The 25,703-nt window shown below is 43.5% G+C and overlaps 1 protein-coding gene and 1 long non-coding RNA gene across 6 annotated transcripts in view; both read left to right on the plus strand.

Moving 5' to 3' along the window:
* Positions 1-5,995, plus strand: part of LOC119566915 — a 31,351-nt gene extending 25,356 nt beyond the window's left edge. For both annotated transcript variants that reach the window (XR_006283291.1, XR_005226437.2), the window contains exon 7: positions 5,323-5,995. This is a non-coding gene — a long non-coding RNA (uncharacterized LOC119566915). The remainder of the gene's footprint in view (positions 1-5,322) is intronic.
* Positions 5,996-7,047: 1,052 nt separating this feature from the next.
* Positions 7,048-25,703, plus strand: part of DIPK1A (divergent protein kinase domain 1A) — a 40,711-nt gene continuing 22,055 nt past the window's right edge. The window contains exons 1-3 of one of the 4 annotated variants that reach the window (XM_037906813.2): positions 14,654-15,450; positions 15,948-16,170; positions 24,102-24,195. Coding sequence is in view for 1 of the 4 variants with exons in the window: in XM_007058883.4 (XP_007058945.2) it covers positions 7,438-7,491 (54 nt within the window). In the remaining 3 variants the exon portion in view is untranslated. Of the gene's footprint in view, positions 7,492-14,653; positions 15,451-15,947; positions 16,171-24,101; positions 24,196-25,703 lie in introns of those variants that run through there. The other 3 variants (XM_027821360.3, XM_007058883.4, XR_005226499.2) reach the window with 3 other exon arrangements.

Below are 25,703 nucleotides of genomic sequence, written 5' to 3' on the forward strand. Positions count from 1 at the left end.
AGACTGCTACTGGTGAGGATCTATAGCAGATTTTCTCTCTAAAGCAAGAGGGAATAGAGGTATGTGATGGGGTGTTGATCCCACACTTGCCCTGAAGGGGTTAATGTAGGCTAAGCAGGGCAATTAACATACAGGCCACAGTTGAGGGGGATCAGCTGGTTTAAGTAATCCACTGACTGAATAAGGAAGGAGCATGCCTAGCTGAAGAGAAATGAGCTGAGCTTATAAAGAAAAGGAAGTAGTCCTCACTGAAGTTAACTATGATGTAAACTAAGTAATCTGCAGTCACTCTCTGGGAGAAGGGAGGTGTGGTTGGGGGACTATAGAGTCAAAGTAGCCCACAATACCCCCCTGGGAGGAGGGAATTTCTGGGCTGGCAAACTGGAGGGCCAGAAGATTAGGAAAGGCTTAAGGGAAAGGCAGTAAGGTACAAAATGGAACAGACTACAACTGCTGATTAGAGGGTTCCTGAAGCTGGAGTAATAGGCGGGCCCAGGTTCCCCTATCAGCCACTGGGGAAGTGGCACTGGCTGGGTAGTGAAGAGGAAGACTGCCTGAGCCTGTTTGGAAGAAGGGGCTTTGATACCCTGGAAGGGGAGAACACCTGTGACTTGGCTGGAGGCTAAGCCACAAACAAAGAGCATCTTGTCTTGCTGAGAGTCAGAAGGAGAAGGTAGGGCATGTGGCAAGCAGCGGAAGGAGGTGTCAGACCTGGAATCAGCTAATCCCCAGAGCAACCAGGAGGAAGCGCAGCAGTAGTGAGTAGACCTCCATGACAAGGTGCTGCTCTTATAGGGCAGCTTGGAAAATTGCAGTGGAGCCCTATGTAAATGTCAGCTGGAATATTTACCTTAAAGAGCAAATACACAAATAAGAAACAAGAATTAAGACTATAGAATCAAGTCAACCTCAAAATAAATTATTTTTCAGTGGATGAGTATCAAACACAAGCTAAGTAAAAAAGTATTTCTGTAAAAAAAAAAAATGCAAAAATTAACTTCAAGCAGTAAAGATATATATTAAATTACTAACTCAGATAGGGAAACAGCCATAGACAATTAGCCAAAGTACCCATGATGAAATTTGGCAGTCCTCAAATAACATTAGGTTAAAGGACTTGTGTGAAGATTTTCAATATTTGACGAAAACCTTTTCCCAAAGGTTATAATCTAGAGCAGGGGTAGGCAACCTGTGGCACGTGTGCCGAAGGTGGCACGGGAGCTGATTTTCAGTGGCACTCACACTGCCCGGGTCCTGGCCACTGGTTCGGGGGGCTCCGCTGCTGGCCTGGGGTACCAGCCACTGGCTCCCTGCCAGCTGGGATTCTGTCCGCTGGCTCCATTCAGCCTGCTGCTGGCCCCAGGATCCACTGCCAGTCTGGGGTACCGGCCGCTGGCCCCCTGCCAGCGGAGTTCCAGCCACTGGCCCCACTCAGCCCGCTGCTGGCCCTGGGTCCCAGCCACCAGTCCAGAGGCCTCTGCTGCTGGCCTGAGGTCCTGGCCGCTGGCCCGGGGCTCTACAGCCACCCCCAGCTGTGGCCTATTGGCCCCAGCCTGGGGTAGTGAGGGGTGCAGACAGGGGCAAGAGGGGGCACAGCTCAGCACCTCCACCTTAAAAATTGTTCCAGCGCCACTGTGCAGGGATATTTTTAAGTCCTGATTTGCTGCTTACATCACTATCTTGCCACATGGAACAATGCGCTGCATTTGATGTTGAGATTAGAATGTACATGCAAGAACTGGAATCAGAATTTTCTGACAGATTTCAAGATTTTCAGCGATTTGGCCCAATGCTTTCTTTTCTAATTAAACCTGAAAAGTTCAATGAAAGCGACTTGGATTTGTCTGTATTTCAGTGGATGGGTGTTGAAGATTTCAAAATGCAGCTCATTCAGTTAAAAAGCTCAGAATTGTGGGCATCAAAGTTTGGAGATCTGTGGAGTGCACTTGAAGCTACCGAGAGAGATCATGGGGTCTCTATTCTGACCTGCTGGACGTCCCTGCCAGTGAAATTTAACTGTTTGAAGAAAATTGCTTTTGCAATGCTTTCAGCATTTGGATCCACATACCTGTGTGAACAGGTATTTTCACACATGAAATGTGTCCTCTGTCCCTCTCGGAGCCGGTTAACAACTGATCACTCAGAAGCCTGTGTGCAGCTTAAACTATCCAAATATGTGCCAGACGTTGGAAAACTCAGCAAGGAAAAGCAAGAGCAAGGATCACACTAAATTGATAAGATCTGCATTTTAATTTAATTTTAAATGAAGCTTCTTAAACATTTTAAAAACCTTATTTATGTTACATACAACAATAGTTATATATTGTAGACTTATAGAAAGATATCTTCTAAAAACGTTAAAATGTATTACTGGCATGCAAAACCTTAAATTAGAGTGAATAAATGAAGACTCAGCACACCAATTCTGAGAGGTTGCCGACCCCTGATCTAGAGGACTCTTGAACAAGAAAAACAATAATGCTAGAAACTGTACACCAATCAGGCATTTTAAAATTCATCTCTGAATGAAAATCCTGAACCTAAGGAAAATTACCAATTAACGAAGGAAGTAGGCTCAAAAGGATATGTGTATATGTGCACAAAGGAAGCCATTTTTTTTATTGGCCAACTAAATCTGAACTGTGTAGTCTTTGTAGACTTTGAAACAATGAGAACACAGATGCAGGCTGTTGTATAGATTTGCCAACAATTGGCCATTAATGAGGTCTTCGTTTTCATGACTACAATCAAACCTTTTCCTCTGAACAGAACAACTTTAGAATATCCTGAGTGCCCTAATATATGAAGCCTTCTATATTGAATTTACTAAAACAGATGTCAGTAATTTAATTGATGGCTACTTCATTGTAAAACATCTGGTGTATCTCAAATTTCTTTGAAAATTCAGAATTTAAATTAGATGACAGTGTTTGAGTAAAGAGCTCCAATCACTTTGCAAACATAACTGATTCCACTAACTGTATTTTCTTAATAGCTAAGTCCACTACATGATTAACTTCAATGAAATAATGGATATATAGCTCTTGTTTTAAAATGTAGGAACACAAATTAGAAACAGCATTATTTGCTCAGGTAACATAGATTTTCTTCAAACCTAAGTTAGATCAAGCTCTTTATTTACTATATTTATGAGTATACAAATTCTACTGATTACTGTGGAGAGCTTAGATTCTTCCTGAAATCTTCCATGCTGATAGTCCCACACTCTCTTTCAACCTGTGGCAAAAGCACACTGCATTCTGGATGTTCCAACAAGCACAACAGCCTGTTTTAAATTATGCTGGGTGCCTAACCAGCCCCAGGCTGGCTCCAGAATCAGGAACGAGTATGAGAAGTTGGTGTGCCCATGACCCTAGGGTGTGCCAGGCACTGTTCTAGTGCACCTGAGGATTGAGCCCTATCTAATTATTCCAAAAACCTTGTTTTTATTTGGAAATGACACTGAATTCAATGGATCAAGTTCAGTGTTGACATAAATGGTGGAGAAAGATACATGTTGGCTGTAAGCAGTAAAGCAGTGTAGCTTGTATTGTTCTGACAAAACACATAACTTGCACAAATTGCAGAGCAGAAGGCTGTGTATATCAGGAAAAACAACAAACAGGAATGGGGGAGGGATGAATGGCTTTATGTTGCACCTTGTTTGATTTTTTTCCTGCTGTGTCCCCTCCCTTTCCATTCCTTCAGAACATTCCATTTGTTTTGCACTCTCACTGAATGCCAAGGCAGTAAAAGCTATACCTCTTCTGCCTCTGTTACTGCTAAATTGGCCTAGAGATTCCATGTGAAGTGCACCCATATACACGAGACTGAATCTGGCCAACTCTATTTACACTATAACCAAAAAAGATTGCAATGGCCAAACATGTATTACTTACCTGACCCTGCATAAGGGAACAAAGAAAAAAAAATAACTAAAACTCCAATGCTGGAAAAAAGCATCTACTCCTATAGTCAATGGTGTGACTAAAGTCTCATGTACTGAGTGGAAAACTTAGGGAACACATGCCTGGATCTGGTGGGATCCAGACATAATCAGAAATGGAACATCTAGGTCTCTGACTACCATGTGGGAGACCCAAGTTTTATTGTTAGTCCCAAACTATCATTCTCAGGGCTGGCACAGTGCACTGGATGAAGCAATTGCTCCAGATTATTCAACAAGATTTTAAACTTTTGCTCTGCAGTTTTTGCTTGCGTTGCCTTTCTGTTCCACCCCCACACTGTAGCTGGACTAGTACAAGGAGGTGGAGGGAAGAGAAGAGTAGAAATGATGCAGAAAGCAGAGCCAGCGCTGGGCCTGTTGCTATAGGAAGGGAAGAAGAGAACATCCTAATTGGTAAAATTTTGACTGTTAAAGCCTGGATTACTTTAAGAGGTATCAGATCTTGTTCATGAATTAGCAGGGCTTCACTTCAGAGAAGGTCCATCAGTGACTGTTATTCCAGAAGTGTTCTCACAGCATCCCTGGGCCTTAAAATGCAAGACATTTTAAATTCTGCACAATCCTCTACAGCTTTGTGGCTTCACAACCATATGTGGTTTCCAGATTCACTTCTTTCCTTAAAAGAAGGTCCTGCCACAAAACCACTACTTGGAAGCTCAGCCTAGTACTTTTCTGTACCTTCAGCTGAATCAGAACAGCCTTCCTTAAGGAATGTAATAAGTAATATATATTTGGTATATGTAGAATGCTTTTCATCCATAGATCTCAAAGTGGCAGCTTTTAAAGGTATTTAGGCTTTGTTGTGCTCAGTGAAGCAATGCCTAACTGATGTAGGAGCCTAGGTCTCATTTTTCAAAAGGGATTTAGGCACTTAGGAATCCAAATCCCATAGACTGTCAAGGGGATTTAGGCTCAGGCATCCGCTGACATATGATCATTTGGGGGAACCTAGTGACCTACAGATCTCTGGGGTACTGTTGGGGGAGAGTTGCTTCATGGGAAACTCCTGGGGCCTGTGGGTTGGACATTGGGGATGCTCTTGACCAATGGGGGCTCTGAGTTTCCTGTTGGGCAACTTGAGGCTGTGGATCCCCTCCTTGCTGGGGACAGCAAAGACTATTTTTGGGGGGAGTAGGGAGAGTGGTAACCCCTTCAGGTTTAGAGAGCATGTTCCCTTTAAAACCTCATCTTTTAAAGCAGAGGAGGTGTTGTGCTGGTTGTTCCAGAGGGGAGGGGGTTGAGAGAGAGAGGGAGAGTAACAGATGTGAGTTTCAGAGTAGCAGCCCACGAAAGCTGATGCTCAAATGAATTTGTTAGTCTCTAAGGTGCCACAAGTACTCCTGTTCTTTTTACAGGTGTGAGTGTGGCCCTTACATAACAAAGCAGCCGAGAGCCAGCCAAAATGTCAGGAAGGACAGAGTGCCAGCCAGGAACATCCCAGGATGGGAGGCAGGAGGAGTGCTGTCCTGGGAAAGAATCATCTGAGAAGGTCAAACTGAAGCCAGACCCAGTATCACCATCGCCCAGAACTATACGGGTCTGTGAGTACTGGAGCTTGTGACTTTGCATTGGGAACTAAGGAGGGAGGTTGTAGCTAGTTAAGTGAGGTTGTTGCACTGTGTAGGTTTGCAGAGAATGGCAGAAGAGGGCACTGGAAGGGTTTGTTGGGTAAAATTTATGGGTGCCAAAGACCATCAGGAGCACCCAAGAGTCACTGCTGAACTGGAACTCTGCCAAGGATTCCTGAGCTCTGAATCTAGATGCATTGCTCAGTGTCTATCCTTTTATAGGGTAACACTGGGCCTGTGGATCCTTGTGTTGGATGTAACCCTGCTTTACTGCTCCCCCTCTCTCTTCCCTCTGTTTTCCTCCATTCATCCCTCTGTCAATAAATATTTCCTTTGTTTGTATTCACTGTACTAATCCAGTGTGTGTATGTATTTAGTCAGTGGGGTTAGGAACAGGTGCTCCTGGGGTAGAAGAGAGATTCTCTACTGTGTTCCTACATGTGCCTTTTCTTGGCCAGAATTGCCCTGTAGAGCGGACTCCATCTTGGCCATGAGATTAGGGTGGCCAGATGTCCGGTTTTTGACCAGAAAGTCTGGTTGAAAAGGGGACCTGACAGTGTCCAGTCAGATCTATTGACCATACCAGACACCCTAAGTCCGGTTACTGCGAGCAGGGGAGGTGCCGGGTCATCACCTGCTCCAGCCCCTACTCAGCCAGAGCCGCCTCCTATCTTCATTGGGTGGCTGCAGCTCCCAGCCCCCGCTCCGCAGATAGGTCCCTTCTGACCCGGGGGGGAGGCGAAAAGCAGCAAGGAACTTGGGGCAGAGGGGAAGAAGAGTGGGTGGGAGCGGGGCAGGGAGGTGTGGGGGAAGAAGCAGGGCAGGGGAGGTTCTAGCACTTCTGCTGGAGTGTCTGGTTTTTAAATATTACCAAGTTAGTAACCCTACATGAGGGCGCTGTAGTTATACTGAATATGGGAGGTGACCCACTAGAGAACTGTTGCCAGAGCTGGCCTGTAAAATACTCAGAACTTATGGATGGGGAGGCCAAGGCCCAGTTTGCAGTGCAGCAGAAAATTTGAACACAACTGCGTAGGTACTACTGGGACAGATATATTAGAAATTCCATAGAGAGGCAGCTACGAATAGAGTTGGTAGAATAATCAGCATGAATAATGTATTTGAGTTCTTCCCCATCAACTATTCCATAAAGATTTTCATTATTCAAATGCCTCTGGTCAAAGATATTTACAAAATAATTTCACAGTAGTACAATCAGACACATTAGTAATAACTTCCTTCCTTATTTGACCAGCTCTAGATGGGACTAGACCTGCTGCTGCTGTCTGAGCATGTGTGTGGAGGGAAGGGAAAGGAGAGATTAGAGGAAAATTAAACACCTGGGAGGCTGCCCACTGCCCAGCATCCTAAATCCAGATCTGGGTGCTACTCTCCCCCAAAGGCCTAGAACTATTGAGAGGGGCAGCCTCGCTTCACAGCATTGCACCAGGGTCTTGGGGAAGGGGCGTGGATCTGGGCTCGTGACTGCGGGGGGGGTCCCGTGACTGCGGAGGGGGGGGGCGTGCCGCTGCCCCACGCACTGGGAGGGTGCTCAGCACTAGGCTGTTGCGTGGGGAGGGGGAAGTTATCCTCCCTCGGCGCTGGGGCAGCCAACTTCCCCTTTAAGCTGAGGAGGCGGCGCGGGCGGTCTGTGTCGGCAGAGACACTGGCCGGCCGCCCTTTAAGGCTGCGCGCTGCCCTGGCGGTTGCTGCTGTTGCAGCCGTTCGCTGAGGGGCAGCGGGGTCGGAGCCGCGACCTGCGTCTCCTGCCCTGCGGGCCGCAGCGGCCCCCGCCCCAGCCCGTTCTCCCGGCGCCGCGGTGCGAGCGGAGGGGGCCGGGCGGGGAAGCGCTGCCTCCGCTCCGCCTCTGAGCGCAGCCCGCTGCGGGGATGTGCCATTGCCATGGCGAGGAGGGTCTTCCCGGGGGCCTGGCTCAGGAAACCCTTCTACGCTCAGGTAGGCCGGCAGCGTGCCGCCCCCCGGCGCGGGGTCGCGGCTGGCCTGTGGGGCGAGGCCGGGGGCTGGCCTGGGGCGATGTGCGGGGCGGGCGCCGGGGGAAGGCCGGGCACACTTACGGGGCACCTCAACGGAGGCTAGCGGGGGGGACGTGCCAAGCCCCCCGAAGCTTTGGTGGGTCCGGCCCGGCCCGGCTCGCTGCGCAGGGGGCTGCCGTCGCGGCCCCTCTTGCCTTTGCCGTCTGAGCGCGGCACAGAGGAGTGGGCAATCCCCGGCCGGCCTGGCGTGGGCGCAGCTACCCGCGCGTGTCAGGCTGAGCGGGGCGGCGCCAGCCCGCTGCCCTGGCTCCCTCAGCGGGGCGCGCTCCAGCTGGCCGCGGGGCTTGGGGAGCTTCCAGGAGTGGGATGCGGAGCAGCCTCGGCCGCTTGGCAAGTTAGACATCACGGGGGGGGGGGTGAGACCGGTACTGGACCTGGCAACGAGACTGTCGCGGGGGAACTGGACCTGGCAGCGAGACTTCATTAGTAAGATCTAAAACGGGAACCTAAAATACTTCAGTTTAGTGGCTGGTATCAGCACTAGTGTCATGTGCCTGTCACGGGTTAATGCAGGTGTATTAGCCCACACCATGCGCGCGTTTTCTCTCTCTCTCGCTCTCTCTCTGTATTTACTTTTGGGGATCGTGTATGTTGATGGCTGGTCTCACTGGTTCTTCATCAGGCTTCCTAACACTGTCATCGGTCTCTAATCAACTCTATCAACCACCTTAACCAACTCTCTTTAGCACTGCAGCGTTGATGTTCATGTAGTGTGTAAAGTCATCTCTGTTTACAGAGATAATCAGAAACCAGAGAAAGAGGCTGGCATGTGGACTAATGTGTGTAACAAGTTCCAAAGTGCCGTTCAAATGGCTAGCTACACCCATCATATTACCAATGGCTTTGAGCCACCACTGTATTCATGTTAAATCTTTTTTTAACTCTATAGACATCCATTCCATTGAGAAGAAAATGACAGGATTCGGTAACAGTTTAGATTAAATGTAATTCTTTATATGGCAGCAAGATGGTTCATTTTTGAGCCACCACTGTATTCATGTTAAATCTTTTTTTAACTCTATAGACATCCATTCCATTGAGAAGAAAATGACAGGATTCGGTAACAGTTTAGATTAAATGTAATTCTTTATATGGGCAGCAAGATAGTTCATTTTTGAGGCACTTGCCCTAAAAGCAAACCATTTTAAAGGGATCTATATTTTATTTTTGGGAAGAACTATATTTTGTATATACAACAGATGCTTCACCCTGCATGTGTGCACATGCATGTCCTTGTGTGTGTGTACCTGTGTATGTAGTGTAGGCAGCATTAATGTATGCTATGAATATATATTACATACATTGTCTGTGCATACACTTTCCCCCATCTGTAAAATTAGGGTAATAATAACAATCTTTGTAAAACAAAACAAGATCTTTTGGTAGAAAATTCTCTTTGCCTTAAGAATACCTTGTGACATGGAGTCTCATATTGAAATCCACAGACTATGCGCTTAGTGTAGGAATGTCTTCAGGCATATGGGGAGGAAATTCCTTGTATCTGCTTCATATTTGCATTTTCATTTCAGTGGGTGTCCATTGCTTTGTCTGTTTTGAGAGAGGGTAAATGGAGCGCTTGATTAATCTTCTCTGTACTATTATTCACTTACTACATCACCTCTTTCCTCGTTCTTAAACTTAGTAGTCCTAAACCACCATCTTTATCTCCTTGTACTGAAGTATTTTTCAGGTCTGTTGTCATTTGCATTGCCTTTCTCTAGACCTTTATAGGGGGTATTTGGAGTGGAGGGGATAGTATTGACTTCTGTAATGCTGCTGTTTGAGCTGCAATATTGTCAATAACATTTGCATTTAAAATGGGAAGGGTTATCCTTAAACTATTTATTTAGTTACCTGCTTTTAAGAACTTTATCTGTTGAAGTACGTGCTGTAAAATACATTTAAAAAATAAAATCAGACACTTGTATAGGCTTCCTAGCTAGTACCCTCCAAACTAGTTGCCTCCTCTACCCTAATATAACTCAATCTAACCACCATCAAATCTCTGCTTTACCTCCACTCACCCCTCACTGGACTTGGGATGGGAAGACGTTGGCTTTTGAAACCACCTTTTGCAGAGACATAATTCTGAAATATACAGAAAACATGAGTCAGAACATTGATAAAACTTCTCATTGGGATCCCTGGAACAATTTTTTTTCTTTTGGTTTCCTATTATATTTGTTGGGGAAAGAAGGAAAAGTAGTAGCCATTCTGACTTTGGACTGATGCCTCTGAAAGACACTTTTATGGTTCTGTTTTGAGAGGGTTAATGAGATAGCAAAATAAATTCACACTCAAAAAGGCTATGTTATGATATGTGCTTTCTGCCACTCGATGCATGTGTAGAATTGGCAGGTGGCTGTCAATATGTTGGCTCTACTTGTCGTTGTGTGGTGGTGTTCCCATACTGTATAGCTCTTCCTTCTAAAGATCCCAAAGGGCTCACCAGACTTTATATAAAGGGTTCATTTAACCCGTTATTGACATGTAGTTATGTCTGGGATGGAGATTGGAAGATTCTAAACAACACATAGCAATACTACATAGCAGTGGAGGACCAAAAGAGAATATTATTGTAAAGAGAGAAAGCTGTTGCCTAGTTTAGTGGTTCCCAACTTCATTGGTTCTTGTACCACCTTCTTAAAAAAATTATGTAAATGGAATTGATTAACATCTAGCTCCTGTAGCAAGTTTGGGCCCCCAAAGGTTGGTAAAAATGAGGATGCAAGTCAAAACACTTTACTCTTGTTTAATGTGTAAACCAGATAGACATTAGGCCAAATTTTCTATTCTTATCTGGCCATTGTGTGCGCCTCGGGCTGTACAAAGGGGCTCAAATCTGGCTATAGCTGGCTGATTGATAATACCCCTGGCCAAGGAGGATGGAGTGGGTTGATCTCTCGGCTGCTGTAAAGTCATTGGAGCAGGCCCCTCCCAACCCTGGCATCAGGGGCGGCAGGTTTGTATAATTTTTGGTGGTGCCCAGAATGGGTCCAAGTCCTCCCCCACCCCTGCCTAAGACTCTGGGAGGGAGTTTGGGTGCGGGAGGGGGTTTGGAGTGCAGGCTCTGGGAGGAAGTTTGGGTGTGGGAGGGGTTCAGGTTCTGAGACGGAGTTTGGGTGCTGGTTGCAGGCTCTGAGCTGTGGCAGGGGGTTGGGGTGCAGGAGGGGGTGTGGGCTGTGGGAGGGAGTTTGGGTACAGGAGAGGGTTTGGTGTGCAGGCTCTGGGAGAGAGTTTGGGTACAGGAGAGGTGTGGGCTCTGGGCTGGGACTGGGGGTTGCGGGGCATGGGGTTGGGCTGGGGGAATGAGTTTGGGGTGCAGCAGGCAGGCTGTCCCAGGGCTGGGGTGGGGGCCAGAGAGGAGGACTCCCCACAGCCCAGCCCTCTCTCTGTTGGCAACAGCGAGCTTTGGGGGGGGCACCCCTCCCTGACACTCACCCAAGCTCCCCCCAGGCTGTTGCTCAGGAGGTCCCGCCAGGATAAGCCCCCCTCCTCCTTGGAGTTGACTCAGTCGCCTGCCTGGGAGGATGCTGCCATGCGCCTCCTCCCTCTGCAGGCACAGCAGCTGCCTCATCTTGCCCGCAGTGCCATTCCCTTGTAGCCGGCCACGGCTGGTGAGGGAGCACAGCATGGAACTGCCCGGGGCAGCCACCCACTGCCCGGGGCAGGCAGGGCTGGTTTGGGGAGGGGGTGCGCAGGGGAAGCAGGCGGGGCCGGGGAACGCTCTCGGGGAGTCATGCGGGGTCGGCAGGCGGTGCTAGGGGAGAGACCGGGCCCCAAACACTGGTGGAGCTGGGCCCCCCAGGCTCTGAATTTGCTGGAGCCCAGGCACCACGGGCCCATACAACTTGCTGCCCCTGCCTGCAGAGGTACTGGTGGATCAAGTGTGGCTCTATAGTGCTTCTCCACTAGCATTTATTCCTTTAGGGATTATAGAGCAGCCCTGGCCTGCAGTAATTTACACTGGTGTTGGGACAGTATAGACCAGCCCTCAGAATCTGGGACCCAGAACTGTCGTGTTTGTTGCTCCCCTTTTGGAACTTGGCTTCAGAAAAGAGTCTGTCTCACTGATTTATTTATTTTTTTCATCCTCCTTACTAACGGTCAAAAACAGTATCTCCCGAAGTGTGGGTATATCTCCCCTGGGGAAGGCACAAATAACTAGCCAAAATGGCACTGACAGACCTCTTAGTTCTCTAGAGCCTCAGATTTCAAGTCTCCTACTCGTTTTTTTTAAAAAAAACAAGTCTCTAGTTGTTATGGTTGTAAAGAAAAACTTGACGTGTGTGTTACACGCACTATGTATCTGAAGCAATGTCTGCCTGAGTCTGAAGGAAGCCTGAAACAATGGCTCTGAAGTATGAAGTGCCCTGTTCATTTCAATGGATGCTACCTCAGTAAATAATTTAAATGTTAACACTGTTAACTATTTCACTGCTCATCAAACACGCATGGGTGTGTCTGATTCCCTTTATTTTGAAGGGAAGGGGGCTTAGCTTTCAAAAATTTGGGGGAATGCTGATCTAGGTTGTTCCTAAGAGCACCCAGTTTACGTGCAAATCTTTTAACTAGAATAACTGTATTGTGAGGCTGAAGAGATTGACAAACTAGTAGATTCATGTGTGGCAACAGTAGTGTAGAGAAGAGCTTTTCACGCTTGGAAATGTAACCGCTACCAAGAGAAATACTGTGCTGAATTTTTTAGTCATATCATGTGCAGTCCTACTGGCTTAAATAATATTGTGAGGCAAAAATTTGCCTGTTGTCTTAAAAGATCTCAAGTGCGAGCAATCAGAAAAGTCACTGGTAGCAGAAAATTACAGTAACCTGATTTCCCTCAGTTTTTAATCCTTGATTTATTTTCGATCTTCTTTACTTATGAGAGAACATCCTGTTTTTCTATCTTATCTTTTACTGTAGTACAGTGTCCATCTCTCACTTGTTCCTCAAATTGCTGATTATTTAAGATATAAATAGATCAAGACCTTCATCATCATAGAGTCTAATGTATATGTTTACCATTTTTAGAGAAAACGTGAATGCATCCATGCCTTATCAATTGCAGTTCTCCATTATTCACAAACACCAAATGTTATGTGTTCACACCAACCTGGTTGTGAAACATACTGTGTCTTTATAAATAATTTAAAATAGAAATGAGCAGATAACAAAAGGAAATTCCTAATGTGGTCAAACGACAATATTAATGAGCTGGAAGCATAGTAAACGTTAACTGGAACCTGCAGTACAGAACTGAGACCTGTGTTCTATGTAGTTTATTTAAACAAGATTATATAATATGGTAGTAAAACACTTTGTAGAATTAACCAAAGGGATACATGTTACTTTATATTCTGCTATAAGAGGTTTTTAATTAGTTACAGAAAAACTGGCTAATAATTCGTCCTGATATCTTTCAGTTTGCTATTACCCATGTCCTCTGGAATGCATCCAGCTTTGAATTTTGCCAGAAGTGGTTTTACCAGATATGCATCCCAGGGGATGACTGTATAATTACCATGCAGCACACATTTTAGTAGAATGTAAAAGTGATGGCAAGATGTTTGTGTATATGCCTTTTTAGGTGTGTCAAGCTTCTTCCTTCATGCCTGTGTTTCCTGGCTCATGTCCAAGACCAAGAGGATTGGTGAGAATGTAGCGTGGAGGAAAGAAACAGTATTTGCTGGCTCTGAATTATTTTCTTCCTTTCTGGCTCATCTCAAAATTCTTGCCCTCCCAGAGTCCTAATCATTTAATGATTGTTCAGAGTTTTCTAGGATATTGCCACGTGTCCATATGAAATATATCTGTATGAATAATCATCTACACAGTGAATATATTAAACAAACTTTCCATAAAACCTACGTTCTTCTTTTTCCCTCAGTCACTACCAGATTTTCTAAAATTATGTTCTGGCTTAGTTCTGTTTCTGTTCTACAGTTGATCAGCCATTATGTTAAAACCTTTAAGCAAACAAAACAAAAGAAAAAATCCTGTTGCTGTTTACCAGGTTAAGTTTTATTTAGAAAAGTAAGACAAAGAGGTTTTCTTTAGCTTTCACTTGCTGTAATTTCTGGTCAGTTGCGCCAGTCTTACTTTCACAGTTTGTGTGGGGAAAATACTGAGGAAAACAGGTTAAATATGCCTTGCAAGAATTGTCAATAAATATAATTCAGAAACACTATATATAGAACTTCTCTGTCTAGGGGAGTTTTGCAGTGAAGAAATCTGTAACAGGCTTCAAGAAGGCAGTTTTTTGGGATTGCCTTAGGTTCTAAGGATCTGATGAAATCATTCTTAGCCACTTTTTCCTGTAATCTTTTATAATACCTACATCAAGAGCAGGGTAACTAAACTAATTGCAAAGCAGCAAAAGATTCACTCTTAAAAAAATCCAAGGAAAGAAAGGGTCTTCCTGTGGTAGAACAAGAGTACCTTTCTTTCCAGCCAAACACTGCTCCCGGCATCCTGTTATCTACGGACTTGCTGCTCTGCAACGGCAGTCCTTCCGAAGAGAATCCTTCATCTCCTTTGTCTAATTGCTATAAATTGCTCTGGCATCCTGCCTAAAGTTGCTTGTCCAAAAAAAAGTTTGCAAGCCATATTGATCCCAGAGTTGTGTGAACAGCTGTTTCATACAGATGCCCTGCCATGGAGGACATTCGGTCTGTTAAAATCAGTCTTCCTAAAATGAAAATATATCTAAAGTGAAGGACTAAATTGAAGATGAACTGCAAAACTAAAGTGAGAGTGACGTTAAGCCAAAGTGCATGTTGACCAGCTCCTACTAACCAGGCTTCTTGTGTTGTGCTATGTGTGTGTTTGGAAGTGGTGGCGCTTAGAAATAAGTTGGATTTTTTTTTTTTCTGGCCAACTTGGGCAATAGAGTTTAAAGGGAGTAACTGAAATCCAGTCTTAGGCAGATATGTACTATTGCTATTGTGTATTCTGTAGAACCCAGATACTGAATAGAATTACCCTGGACTATACCCTGAAGAAGCTCACAGTGTATAGATAGCTTTACACTGGTGAGCAGTTACTCAGCTGATTAGTCCTATTGACATCAGTACACATTACATTTCAATTGTATGTAGATATCTAGTTGACTTATGTTAATATTGCTGAAGTTCTAATTTAAAAACAAAACAAGGGGCTTCTCTTCACTGCATTGTTATCTTGAAGAATAACTTGAATGTTGTCCCTTACCTGCCTCAGGTCTGCACACAGACATCTCTAGCTAAAGTAAGTGGTGCATTAAGCTGGAGGTAGATGCCGGTGGCTTGTTGGGATGGATGGGTTGAAGCTTGAGTGCAGGTGAAGTTTGCATAGTAATGCAATCAGGACTCTGCTTACAGTCCAGTCCATTCAAGTATCATGAGGGCCCCCCCATGCCTTCCTGAAACTTCCACCCAGGTTAATTGTCTGTCCGTCCCCCCTCGTATCTTGATTGGACATTATCTGCCGTGTATTAATACTCAGTTTGATACTTGGACCCTGTCTTCCATGTGGCCCTTTGCACCTGTAGCATTTGTTCTAGCTCAGCTATTAAATCCCTGAAGACACTGTACTGCTGGGAAATGACTAAGTGAAACCCTGGCAAGCTCACTTGACTACAGTTTGACTGGGTGATCGCCAGCATACAGCTCTGTACCTAGGCAGCTCAAAGGCCTCTTGAGAAGTTCATGAGTGATTGATCATGGAGGATCCTGAGGAGGACCCAGAGCTGGGCCTGTTTCTGGATGCGGAGTTCTCGGGTGAGGCAGAACCAATGCTAGGGGCCACAGTCTCTCCATCCTTGACCAAGACTCTGGGGAGAAGATGCAGAAAGCAGCAGCTGAAACAGCATTACTTCAGCCAGGTAAGGTCTTGATTGACAGTTGTTATGGTTGGGGGGAGGAGGGGCAGATATGACATAAAGGACCTGTTATTACCTTTGTAGAACCAATCTATACAAGGGTATGTTATGTGGTGGAGGGCGGCCTTTAAGAGATGCCATCTGTAGTGTCCCTTTGGGGTGTGGGAACCATCATTACCTTCACCATCCCCGACATCCAGAGGGTAGATTTTAGGTAATGCTGCGTCAGCGTTTCTTGCTGGGCATAGGAAACCATGATCTCCATCCCTACCCCTCCACCCCTAGAACCTGGCATCCAGTAATGTCCATGCAGCACAGCAGGGAATGTAGAGGAACAAACTGCCATTTCAAGAACTCTGGAATTTAGCAGCTGCAAAGTGAAGAGTTTCACTTCACTCCCCTCAATTAATATCTTGATGTGACAAAGAAAGATAAAGGGGAGATTCTCTTCCTTTCTTACCCTACACAGTAAAGCTATGTACTGTTTCTTTGCTTTACAGCCCATCTGCATAAGTGCAGTCCAGCCACCCACCCAGAAGGCCAATGACTATCAGCACCAGAGTCTAGAAGCAGAAGGTAGAGAACACAGGAGGACCTTTTGAGGGGCTTGGGCAGAAGGTCTGACCTGCTCTTCAAGCTTCAAAGGGAGATGCTGGAGGAGGAACAGCAATTCCAGATTGCGGCTAAGATGATGTTGGAGAGGGAGAAATGCATGGTGGCAGAGTAAGTTGCCCATAATGTGCCATGTGCAAGCCAGACTGCTAGCAGAAACACAAGAAGAACCCACATCAAATGATTGTATGCCTTCTAGGCATTATGGTCAGTAAGTGCCAGAGCAGCCTGGCCACTGCATTTGCCCAGGTTCATCTCCAGCCTAATCTTGCAGCCATAAACCATAATTAAGGCGAAGATTTTGTCACTGATATTTTTAGTAAAAGTCACGGACAGGTCACAGGCAATAATGAAAAATTCATGGAAGCCGGTGACCTGTCCCTGACTTTTTTACTAAAAATATCCATGATAATGTGAGCCTGGGAAGCTGTGGTTGGGCTGGGAGCTCCAGGGTCCCCTCCGCTGGCGGCTCCGAACTCCGGAGGTTCTGCCTGCGAGCTGCGGGGGTGCCACCCACGACAGCCGGAACCTGTGGAGGGTCTGCCTGGTGGCGGTGGCAGGGAACCAACCCTGCAGCTCCCAGTCGCGGCTGGCTGCAGTCACGGAGGTTTTTGGAAGTCACGGAATCCGAGACTTCCGTGACTAAATTGCAGCCTTAACCATAACACCATGAGCTGCTCCCAATGACCCCTGCATGGCAGGGGTTACTCAGTGCATGGAAGTAAGTGCCCATGGTAAGTTTAACCTCTTCACTCTACTTCTGTGCAGAGATGGCAGGGTGATGACCGGTACCCTGACTATATACACTTCCTGTACCTATGACATGGCACTGTACCCCTTGTGCATGTCACATCTGCTTAAGGCAGCTGGACTGATCGTATAGTGCACTGTTGCAGAGTAATAAAGTTAAATTGGCTCCACTGACAGTGTTATTCATTGTTGCATTGTTAAATGCTTAAAGCAGATGTACTGATAGTATTATTCAGTTTGAATAAATAATCTTTGTTCAGTCCCTTTGTTTCTGTGAGTTTTGATTTGCGCTAGAAAGAGAGGGGTACTTAACAACACAATTTTATTTTGGCATCACCATAACAATAAATGCAAATTCAGAGAAGGCCATCTTATGTAGGAACACTGATACAGAGCACATCAGCCACTTCCTGCAACTCCAAGATTGCAGGGGAACCAGGAGCTGGGTGGGTAAGAGCTGTGGATCCTACTCATCATTCTGAGTGGGATCCATTGCTTTCCACCAGAATGCAGACAACAAACATAAGTAGAAGTGGTGTACTGCAGTAGGTTGCTGGGTGAACACTACTTCCACCCATTTGACCACAATAGACAGTTTTCTGACATACACAGTGAAAGTTTGAAAGGAGCTGCTCAGAATAGTGCGGTGCTGAGAACCAAGGAGTATGTCCCAAGAAGGCAAGTGCCTTCACTTGAATCAGTACTCTACAGTGTGAACAGTGTAGAACTGGAAGGTGGCTCAAGCTTGCCTTTGCAGTATGGCTGCTCTCACTTGAGTTAGACCAGCTCGAGTGTACCAACTCAAGCTAACAATGCAGTGAAGACAAGTCATTATAAATTAAGTCCTGGAAAGGAACAATAGAGAAAAGAGTATAGACAAAAGCTAAATATTGTTTGTTATAAATATTGAGACATATATTTCCAGAGTGAATTTTGGGGTTGAGGGAAACTGGTCCCCTTAAATAAAAGTTTGTGTAACTTGCTAAGAATGGTGAAATTCATTTCTATTAAATAACCGATCCCATAAAGTAAACTATTGATGACATTTAATTGAGTGTGGACTGAACGTCAAAATTTTCTAAAATGTAGCTTTTTTTTTTTGTACCACTTCTCTGATGCTATGATACCTTCTACTTTGATTGCAAAGGCAAACAAAGTCATTTTTTCTGTTTGGTACTCTAGCTAGTTACAGAAAAATTAGGCCAAAGATAATAATTGAATGATTCATCTAGGGAGACGATCTCAGGAAATGGTATTGTGAGTGGTGACTTAAACTGATTGCAGATCCTTTGTTGGCATTGTTAAGCAAAGAACATAGACCAAAATTGTCAGGCTTAGGTGCCTAACTCTAGGCATCTCAGGCCATATTTAGGTACCTTAATAAAAATGGCCTGAGTGCCAAAGGAGCTGAGCTCTGGAAGCTCTGAGCTCTCAAAGTCTGTAGGAGTTCAGCACAATCAAAGCTCAAGCCACTTTTATTTAGGTGCCTGTCTTTTGGTAGCAACTTAGAAAATGTTAGATGTAGTAATGACTGAGGTAGGTGTGACAAGACAGTGAACTATCTGGTCAAATAATGTCTGCTAATCACCTGTTATTTGACCACTGTCTAATATTGTCAAATATTCCAACAAGAATGCCCTGATGTGGTCAGAAGCTTACCTTTTTGTTTGCACTATGGTTCCATTCTTTCCTTTTTGTTTTTATTACTGTTCTGATAAACTAGTGCTTTAAAATAGTTTGTTCAGTCAATTGGCAATTATTTTTGGACCAGTCTGATGCCCTCCTAGACTGAGGGTAGGTCTACCTTTTGTGGTTATAATTGAATGTTTAAATCTCCTGGGTATGCTTGTAGCCATCCTTGAGCTGTAATTTTATTCAAACTCTTAGGGCTTGTCTACACTTACAGCGCTGCAGCAGGGGAGCTGTACCACTTTGTGAAGACACTACTTACGCTGATGGGAGAGCTTCTCCTATCAGCATAGGTGCTCTACCTCCCTGAGAAGTGGTAGTTATGTGTATGGGAGAAGTCCTCTTGTCAATATAGCACTGTCTATGCTGGGAGTTAGGGCTATATAACTGCATAACTCGCAGGTATGGTGATGTAGTTACACTGACATAAATTTGTAGTGTAGACCAGGGCTTAGGCTAAGCAGGGAAAGACCTGATCAACATCTGGATGGAAGTCCTTCAAGGAAAAACCCAGCTGCTATAAAAAATGGTGTTGCTGATTCAGTAGTTAGTACCCTTCCCTCCAAGTTTGTTGAAATCGTAAGATTTTTTTTTTTAACGGGGCTATGTTGTGTACTTTTAGAGAGTAGTGCTACAACAGCAACATTATTTTGCGCCTGTATTCTGTGCTGAGAGTGACTAAACAACTGAACTTGTGATGGACTCTCAACTTCCTGCCAAGAAGTTGCAGGATCCAGCCCAAAGCTGGTAAAGATGCATAAGGAATTGGGGTCATTAGGTAAAATGTGTAATGTTGACCCCTATATCTTGTGCTAAGAGCCCCACCGCAGCTGGAATTATTTGAAGATGTGTTGAATGTGAACTCTTGAGGTTATAGGGGAACTAAGATTGGGATTCAGTGCTTCCGCTCTGCATTTTCTCCCCTCGAGTTTGGCTTTTTGTTCTTGGGCATAAATGAGAGGCAATATTTGGTCCACAGTGCATATCATTAAAGAAAATTGAAAAATGGTCCCCTAATATATTACATTATTTTTTCCTAATTTGAAAAACTGCAGCTTGCACATGCTCCTAGAGACTTGCTAGAACTCTGCAGCTAAAATATCTATCTGCATGCTCAAGCCAGGAGCTCAGCAGATTTCTCCATTCAGTTGTAGCTCTGGGTTGCTGTGGGCTGGGACCAAGCACCTGAACTGAGAGCAGGGAAAGAGTCTCCTGTTCTCTCAGTCCCTTTCTGCTGACACCAAGACTATCTGGAAGAGGAAGCTGCCTGATACAAATGCAGAGTGGTCAAGAGCCAGACCGGGGGCGGCAATGGGAGTTGGTCGGGACAAAGAGCCTCTGAGGATTGTGGGGAGGACTTGGACTAGAGGCTGAGAGGGGTGGGGGAAAGATAGGGGAAATTGGGACTAGCTGGGCAAGAAGACTGGGACTGGGAGTTGGTGTGGGGAAGTGATGGGTGGGGGAATGGGACTAGGAGCCATTGGTTGGGGGCGGGGGGGGGGGGGGGAGACTGAACTCAGATGAGGAGTGGGGGACTGGGAGCTGATGAGGCAACAGGAGACAAGCAGATTGGATAAGGTGCCAGGAAAGGATGAAACTGGGACTGGCTGAGCAAACAGACTATGAACAAGTGGGTGGGGACTAGAAATGGCTGGGGAAGGAGAATGGGTTTTAAACTGTAGGGGTATCTGGAGAGAAGGATGAGGGTGGAGAAGCTTGAGGAGCTAGGTGAGAGGATAGGGATGAGGAGCCAAAAGAGGCTATGCTCCCTAGAGAATGTTTCCCCTCTAGAGCCTGGAATGGAATCCAGATTCCTGAGTCTCTTCATTCCTCTGCTGATAGCAAATATCTGGAAATCCACTGACAGTGCCCCCATCCTTTCCTAATACTGGTCCATAGAGGATGACACTATTACTGTTAACAATTGCTCCCTGCCCCTTTCCCTAAAAATTTATCCTTTTTGCCCTATCCCTGTCCCACTTTTCCTTTTATCCATTATCTGTCCAATTTTACCTGAGGACATGGGATTTGTAACTTAAGGTTTTGCCTAGAGGGATTCTCTGTTTTGAATCTGATTACCCTGTAAGGTATTTACCATCCTGATTTTATAGTGGTGATTCTTTTACTTTTTCTTTAATTAAAATTCTCTTTTAAGAACCTGATTGCTTTTTCATTGTTCTTAAGATCCAAGGGTTTGGGTCTGTGCTCACCTATGCAAATTGGTGAGGATTTTTATCAAGACTTCCCCAGGAAAGGGGGTGTAGTGCTTGGGGGGGATATTTTTTGGGGGGGAGATGTTTCCAAGTGGGCACTTCCCCTGTTCTTTGTGTAACACTTTGGTGGGGGCAGTGTTTAATCTAACCTGGTAAGAATAAGCTTAGGGGGTCTTTCATGCAGGTCCCCACATCTGTACCCTAGAGTTCAGAGTGGGGAAGGAACCTTGACACCCAGCTTTTCTTGGCTTTGCAGAATTTACGGTATAGTTGTGACCTAATAATTCCCTAGCAGAGTTATCTTGCCTTTTAATGTGAATGCATTTTTTAAATGTTCAGTCTTAATTCAATGACTTAGTGGTGCAAGCACATTGAAAACTTGGAGGGGACTAGGAATGATGAGGAATCTAGGAATGATGAAGTCCTTCACTCAGAATGTAATTTAATAACAAAAAATTAGTCATCCCTACAAGTTTTCATAGAGAATCTGTTTCTTTTGAAATGTTATCTGGACCCCAAATATCAGATCTTTTTAAGGTATTCCAGGATCTACCATTCTTAATGTAGGGAAAACCAAATTGTAAAGAGCATTGGGAGAAACTCTTCGGAGGAGCAATTTGAGGTACAGTACTAAGGTCTCTAGTGAATTTTCTAAAGAATTAATATTTCATTTGAAGCATTTTGATTCGGGCTGTCAAGCAATTAAAAAAATTAATTGCGATTAATTTTGTGATTTTAAAAAAATCACGATTAATCGCACTGTTAAACAATAATAGAATACCTTTTATTTAAATATTTTTGGATGTTGTCTACATTTGCAAATATATTGATTTTAATTACAACACTGAATATGGTGTACAGGGCTCACTTTACATTTATTTTTTTATTACAAATATTTGCACTGTAAAAAAAAGAAAAAAAAGTATTTTTCAGTTCCCCCATTACAAGTACTGTCATGCAATCTATTTATCACGAAAGTTGAACTTACAAATGTAGAATTATGTACAAAAAAAACTGCATTCAAAAATAAAACAATGTAAAACTTTAGAGCCTACAAGCCCACTCAGTCCTACTTCAGCCAGACAAGTTTGTTTACATTTGCAAGAGATAATGCTGCCCACTTCTTGTTTACAATGTCACCTGAAAGTGAGAACAGGTGTTTGCATGGCACTGTTGTAGCCAGAGTCACAAGATATTTACGTGCCAGATGCGCTAAAGATTCGTATGTCCCTTCATGCTTCAACCACCATTCCAGAGGACATGGGTTCATACTGATGATGGGTTCTGTTCGAGAATGATTCAAAACAGTGCGGACCAATGCATGTTCATTTTTATCATCTGAGTCAGATGCCACCAGCAGAAGGTTGATTTTTCTTTTTTGGTGATTTGGGTTTTAGTGGTAGTTTCCACATCGGAGTGTTGCTTTTTTTAAGACATTTGAAAGTGTGCTCCATGCCTCGTCCCTCTCAGATTTTGGAAGGCACTTTCAGATTCTTAAATCTTGGGTTGAGTGCTGAATCTATCCTTAGAAATATCACATTGATACCTTCGTTGCGTTTTGTCAAATCTGCAGTGAGAGTGTTCTTAAAATGAACAACATGTGCTGGGTCATCACCCAAGACTGCTGTAACATGAAATATATTGCAGAATGCAGGTAAAACAGAGCAAGAGGCATACAGTTCCCCCCCCCCCCAAGGAGTTCAGTCACACATTTAATTAATGCATTATTTTTTAATGAGCGTCATCAGCATGGAAGCATGTCCTCTGGAATGGTGGCCAAAGCATGAAGGGGCATACGAATGTTTTGCATATCTGGCATGTAAATACCTTGCAATGCCAGCTACAAAAGTGCCATGCGAATGCCTGGTCTAACTTTCAGGTGACATTGTAAATAAGAAGCGGGCAGCATTGATTCCCATAAATGTAAACAAACTTGTTTTTCTTAGCAGTTGGTTGAACAAGAAGTAGGACTGAGTGAATTTGTAGGCTCTAAAGTTTTACACTGTTTTTTGTTTTTGAATGCAGTTATGTAACCAAATTTACATTTGTAAGTTGCACTTTCACGATAAAGAGATTACACTACAGTACTTCTATGAGGTGAATAGAAAAATACTATTTTTTATCATTTTTACAGTGCAAATATTTGTAATCAAAAATAAAAAATCAAAAATAAAGTGAGCACAGTACACTTTGTTTTCTGTGTTGTAATTGACAATGTAGAAAAACCTCCAAAAATATTTAATAAATTTCAATTGGGATTCTATTGTTTAAAATAGCGATTAATCACAATTAATTTTTTTGAGTTAATTTTGATTAATCGACAGCCTAATTTTGACTTTAGGATCCACTTAAAGATACATACTGTCATTCAGAGAATGTTTGGTACTCAAGTTTCTGCATTGTCACTGCTTTATTCCTCTAGTGATTTGTTACACTTCCCTTCTACAGTTCCATGCTGTTGTTCTGATTTAACTTAGTAGAGGTCAGATCTAACATGCCATCTTAAAATGGCTGTTTTAAAATAGTTCCATAAAGTGTTAATAGAACATTAAGGTTGAATGAATAAATATCAGTAAACATCAAATTAAGATGCACATGCAACTTTAGCAGTGGCCTCTTGCACTATTTATTATGATATTTAATTATATTTATTTATATTATTTTAGTTACATTAGAGCATTATATCTAAAATAATATAGTATCTTACAACTTTTTTCTACAACCATGATTAATTTCCCCTGGAACAAGTGAAGATACCCCTTTTTAATAAGATCTGCATATTTTTATGCCAAATTTCAACTTTCAATCCACAGCAAATTTGGCTGTGGATTTATGTGTGGTGTTTTGTTTTAATAAAAGTTGCAAGTATATTTTTATAATGGGGAAAAAATGTGTGTTACTTTTCTACCCTCCTACCTGTGCAAAAAGGGTCAACTGATTTTGTTCAGACTTTCCAAAATAATTCACCTCTGGGCAGAGACCATGCTAGGAAATCTTCTACAATCAGTTTGTTAGGCTGGTGACAGTTGTGCACATTCAACTGTAGCCAATACTGCTCCCTCTACAATAACATTGTATTTTAGTGAAGCATAGATCATTGCTACCATCTAATTTGGTATGAAGTTCAAAATCCCTCAGATGATTCTTTTGTGACACTTTGCTACATTTAGGATGCAGATGTTTAAAATAATAACAAAGCATAGGTCCAAAGATTTTAAAACCCCAGCTGTTTTCCCTAGCAGGGACTCTAGCCCCCAGGCTTAAAAAATGAAGCTAATGATTTAAAAATCAATAGTTTACTCCCAGATTCAATTTTCTCATCAGTTCTAATGTGCATGAAGGTTAAGGAACTGGCTGTTCTGGAAACTGAAATCCTCTGTTTATTCACAGGTCAGATACGATGCAGGCAGCCAAAGTGTGAGCTTTCTTACACTGGCCCATTGCTGACCTGAGCTCTGATTTGGAGGGACCACCTTCTATAAGGGTAAGAGGTAGTTCAGTCTCCTTACTACAGGTAGTTCTCTCCTAGGTCTTTCTCCATCAGAGATTTCTAATAGTAGTTTACTTTGAATTTTGTATGTGGTGAGCATTTATAGTGTTAATGACTCTTCTTGCTTAGAGAAAATATATGATCTGAACCATAAACCCCTGATACTTTACCTGTTTGTTTGGATCATAGAATTAAAATATTTTCTGGATGGATAATTCCATTATGAGGTATCTTGCCCTTCCTTTGAAGCATCTGGTACACTGTCAGTGCTGTCTGCTCAACTAGATGGACCATTTTTCTGATCTGATTTGATAATTCCGGTGTTCCTATATAATTCTTCTGTTATAAGTTGCAGTTTTCTCTAAATAGTTATTTGAGGAAGCAGAGAGGGAGAGAAACTAGATGTAAGTAAGAGGAGCCTCGAGTATTTGAATTGTTCTAAGCTACCTGAATCTTTAAAAGTCAGCTTTCTTTAGTAAGAGTTGATTTGGTTAATCTTATTTCATGTTCCTTTCCAAAATTTATATTAAAGGTATATAATATCTTGTTACACTATAGGATGAGCATCCACAGTACCCCAAGATCAGTTTAAAAAAATTTCAGTGATCTTTTTAAAGTATCATAAGCAAAAGTTTAAGTTCAGGTACCATAAACCATGGTATTTACCCTTTCATAGAAAATTTCAGAAAAGTCAGTAGTTGCAAATACTTTGAAAAAGTGTTTATATTTTTTAACTGTGACTATTATTTCTAGGTAAATATTATCTTTGTATGTAAAGGAAAACTGCACTCATTTTATTCTCACCAGCAGTCTAAAATTGTAAGGGGTATGAAATGGTTCTCATAATAAATAAAGCGTGTTTTATGGTTGACTGTCTTGTTGAAGTGACTTCATTTGCAACACTGGTAGTTTAGGAACAAAAAAGCACAACTCTAAGCAAGTTTCAGATTGTAACATTTCAAATAACTTAAAATGAAATGTTTTGTAGAAACAAGTTTTGATTGCTAAAACATCATTAAAGCAGTCTGACAATTTTTATTTAGTTTCTTTCAGCAGTCTGTCACACAGGTGTTATCACAAATGGCATTTCTTCAACAAGATGGCTACTTGGGCTCAGAGTTGCCAATTTATTTTCCCCAAATACACTTAATGTTTTATTCATGGCAAGCTATACTTCTAACTTATACTGAAGCTTTGTATTTTTGGATGGAACCAGGTGACATTCTGTTAGGCGGGAGGGATAACTCGGTGGTTTGAGCATTGGCCTGCTAAACCCAGGGTTGTGAGTTCAATCCTTGAGGGGGCCATTTAGGGATCTGGGGCAAAAACTGGGGGTTGGTCCCGCTTTCAGTGGGGGGGGTTGGGACTAGATGACCTCCTGAGCTCCCTTCCAGCCCTGATATTCTATGATTCTTCTATGAAAGTTTTCTTGGAAGACTCAAACAAATCTAAGCGGAATAGATAAGGAGACATGGATATTAAAAATAAGGATAATACTTTCA

The sequence above is a fragment of the Chelonia mydas genome, chromosome 8 (assembly GCF_015237465.2).
Source record: "Chelonia mydas isolate rCheMyd1 chromosome 8, rCheMyd1.pri.v2, whole genome shotgun sequence".
NCBI classification, from domain to species: domain Eukaryota; kingdom Metazoa; phylum Chordata; order Testudines; family Cheloniidae; genus Chelonia; species Chelonia mydas.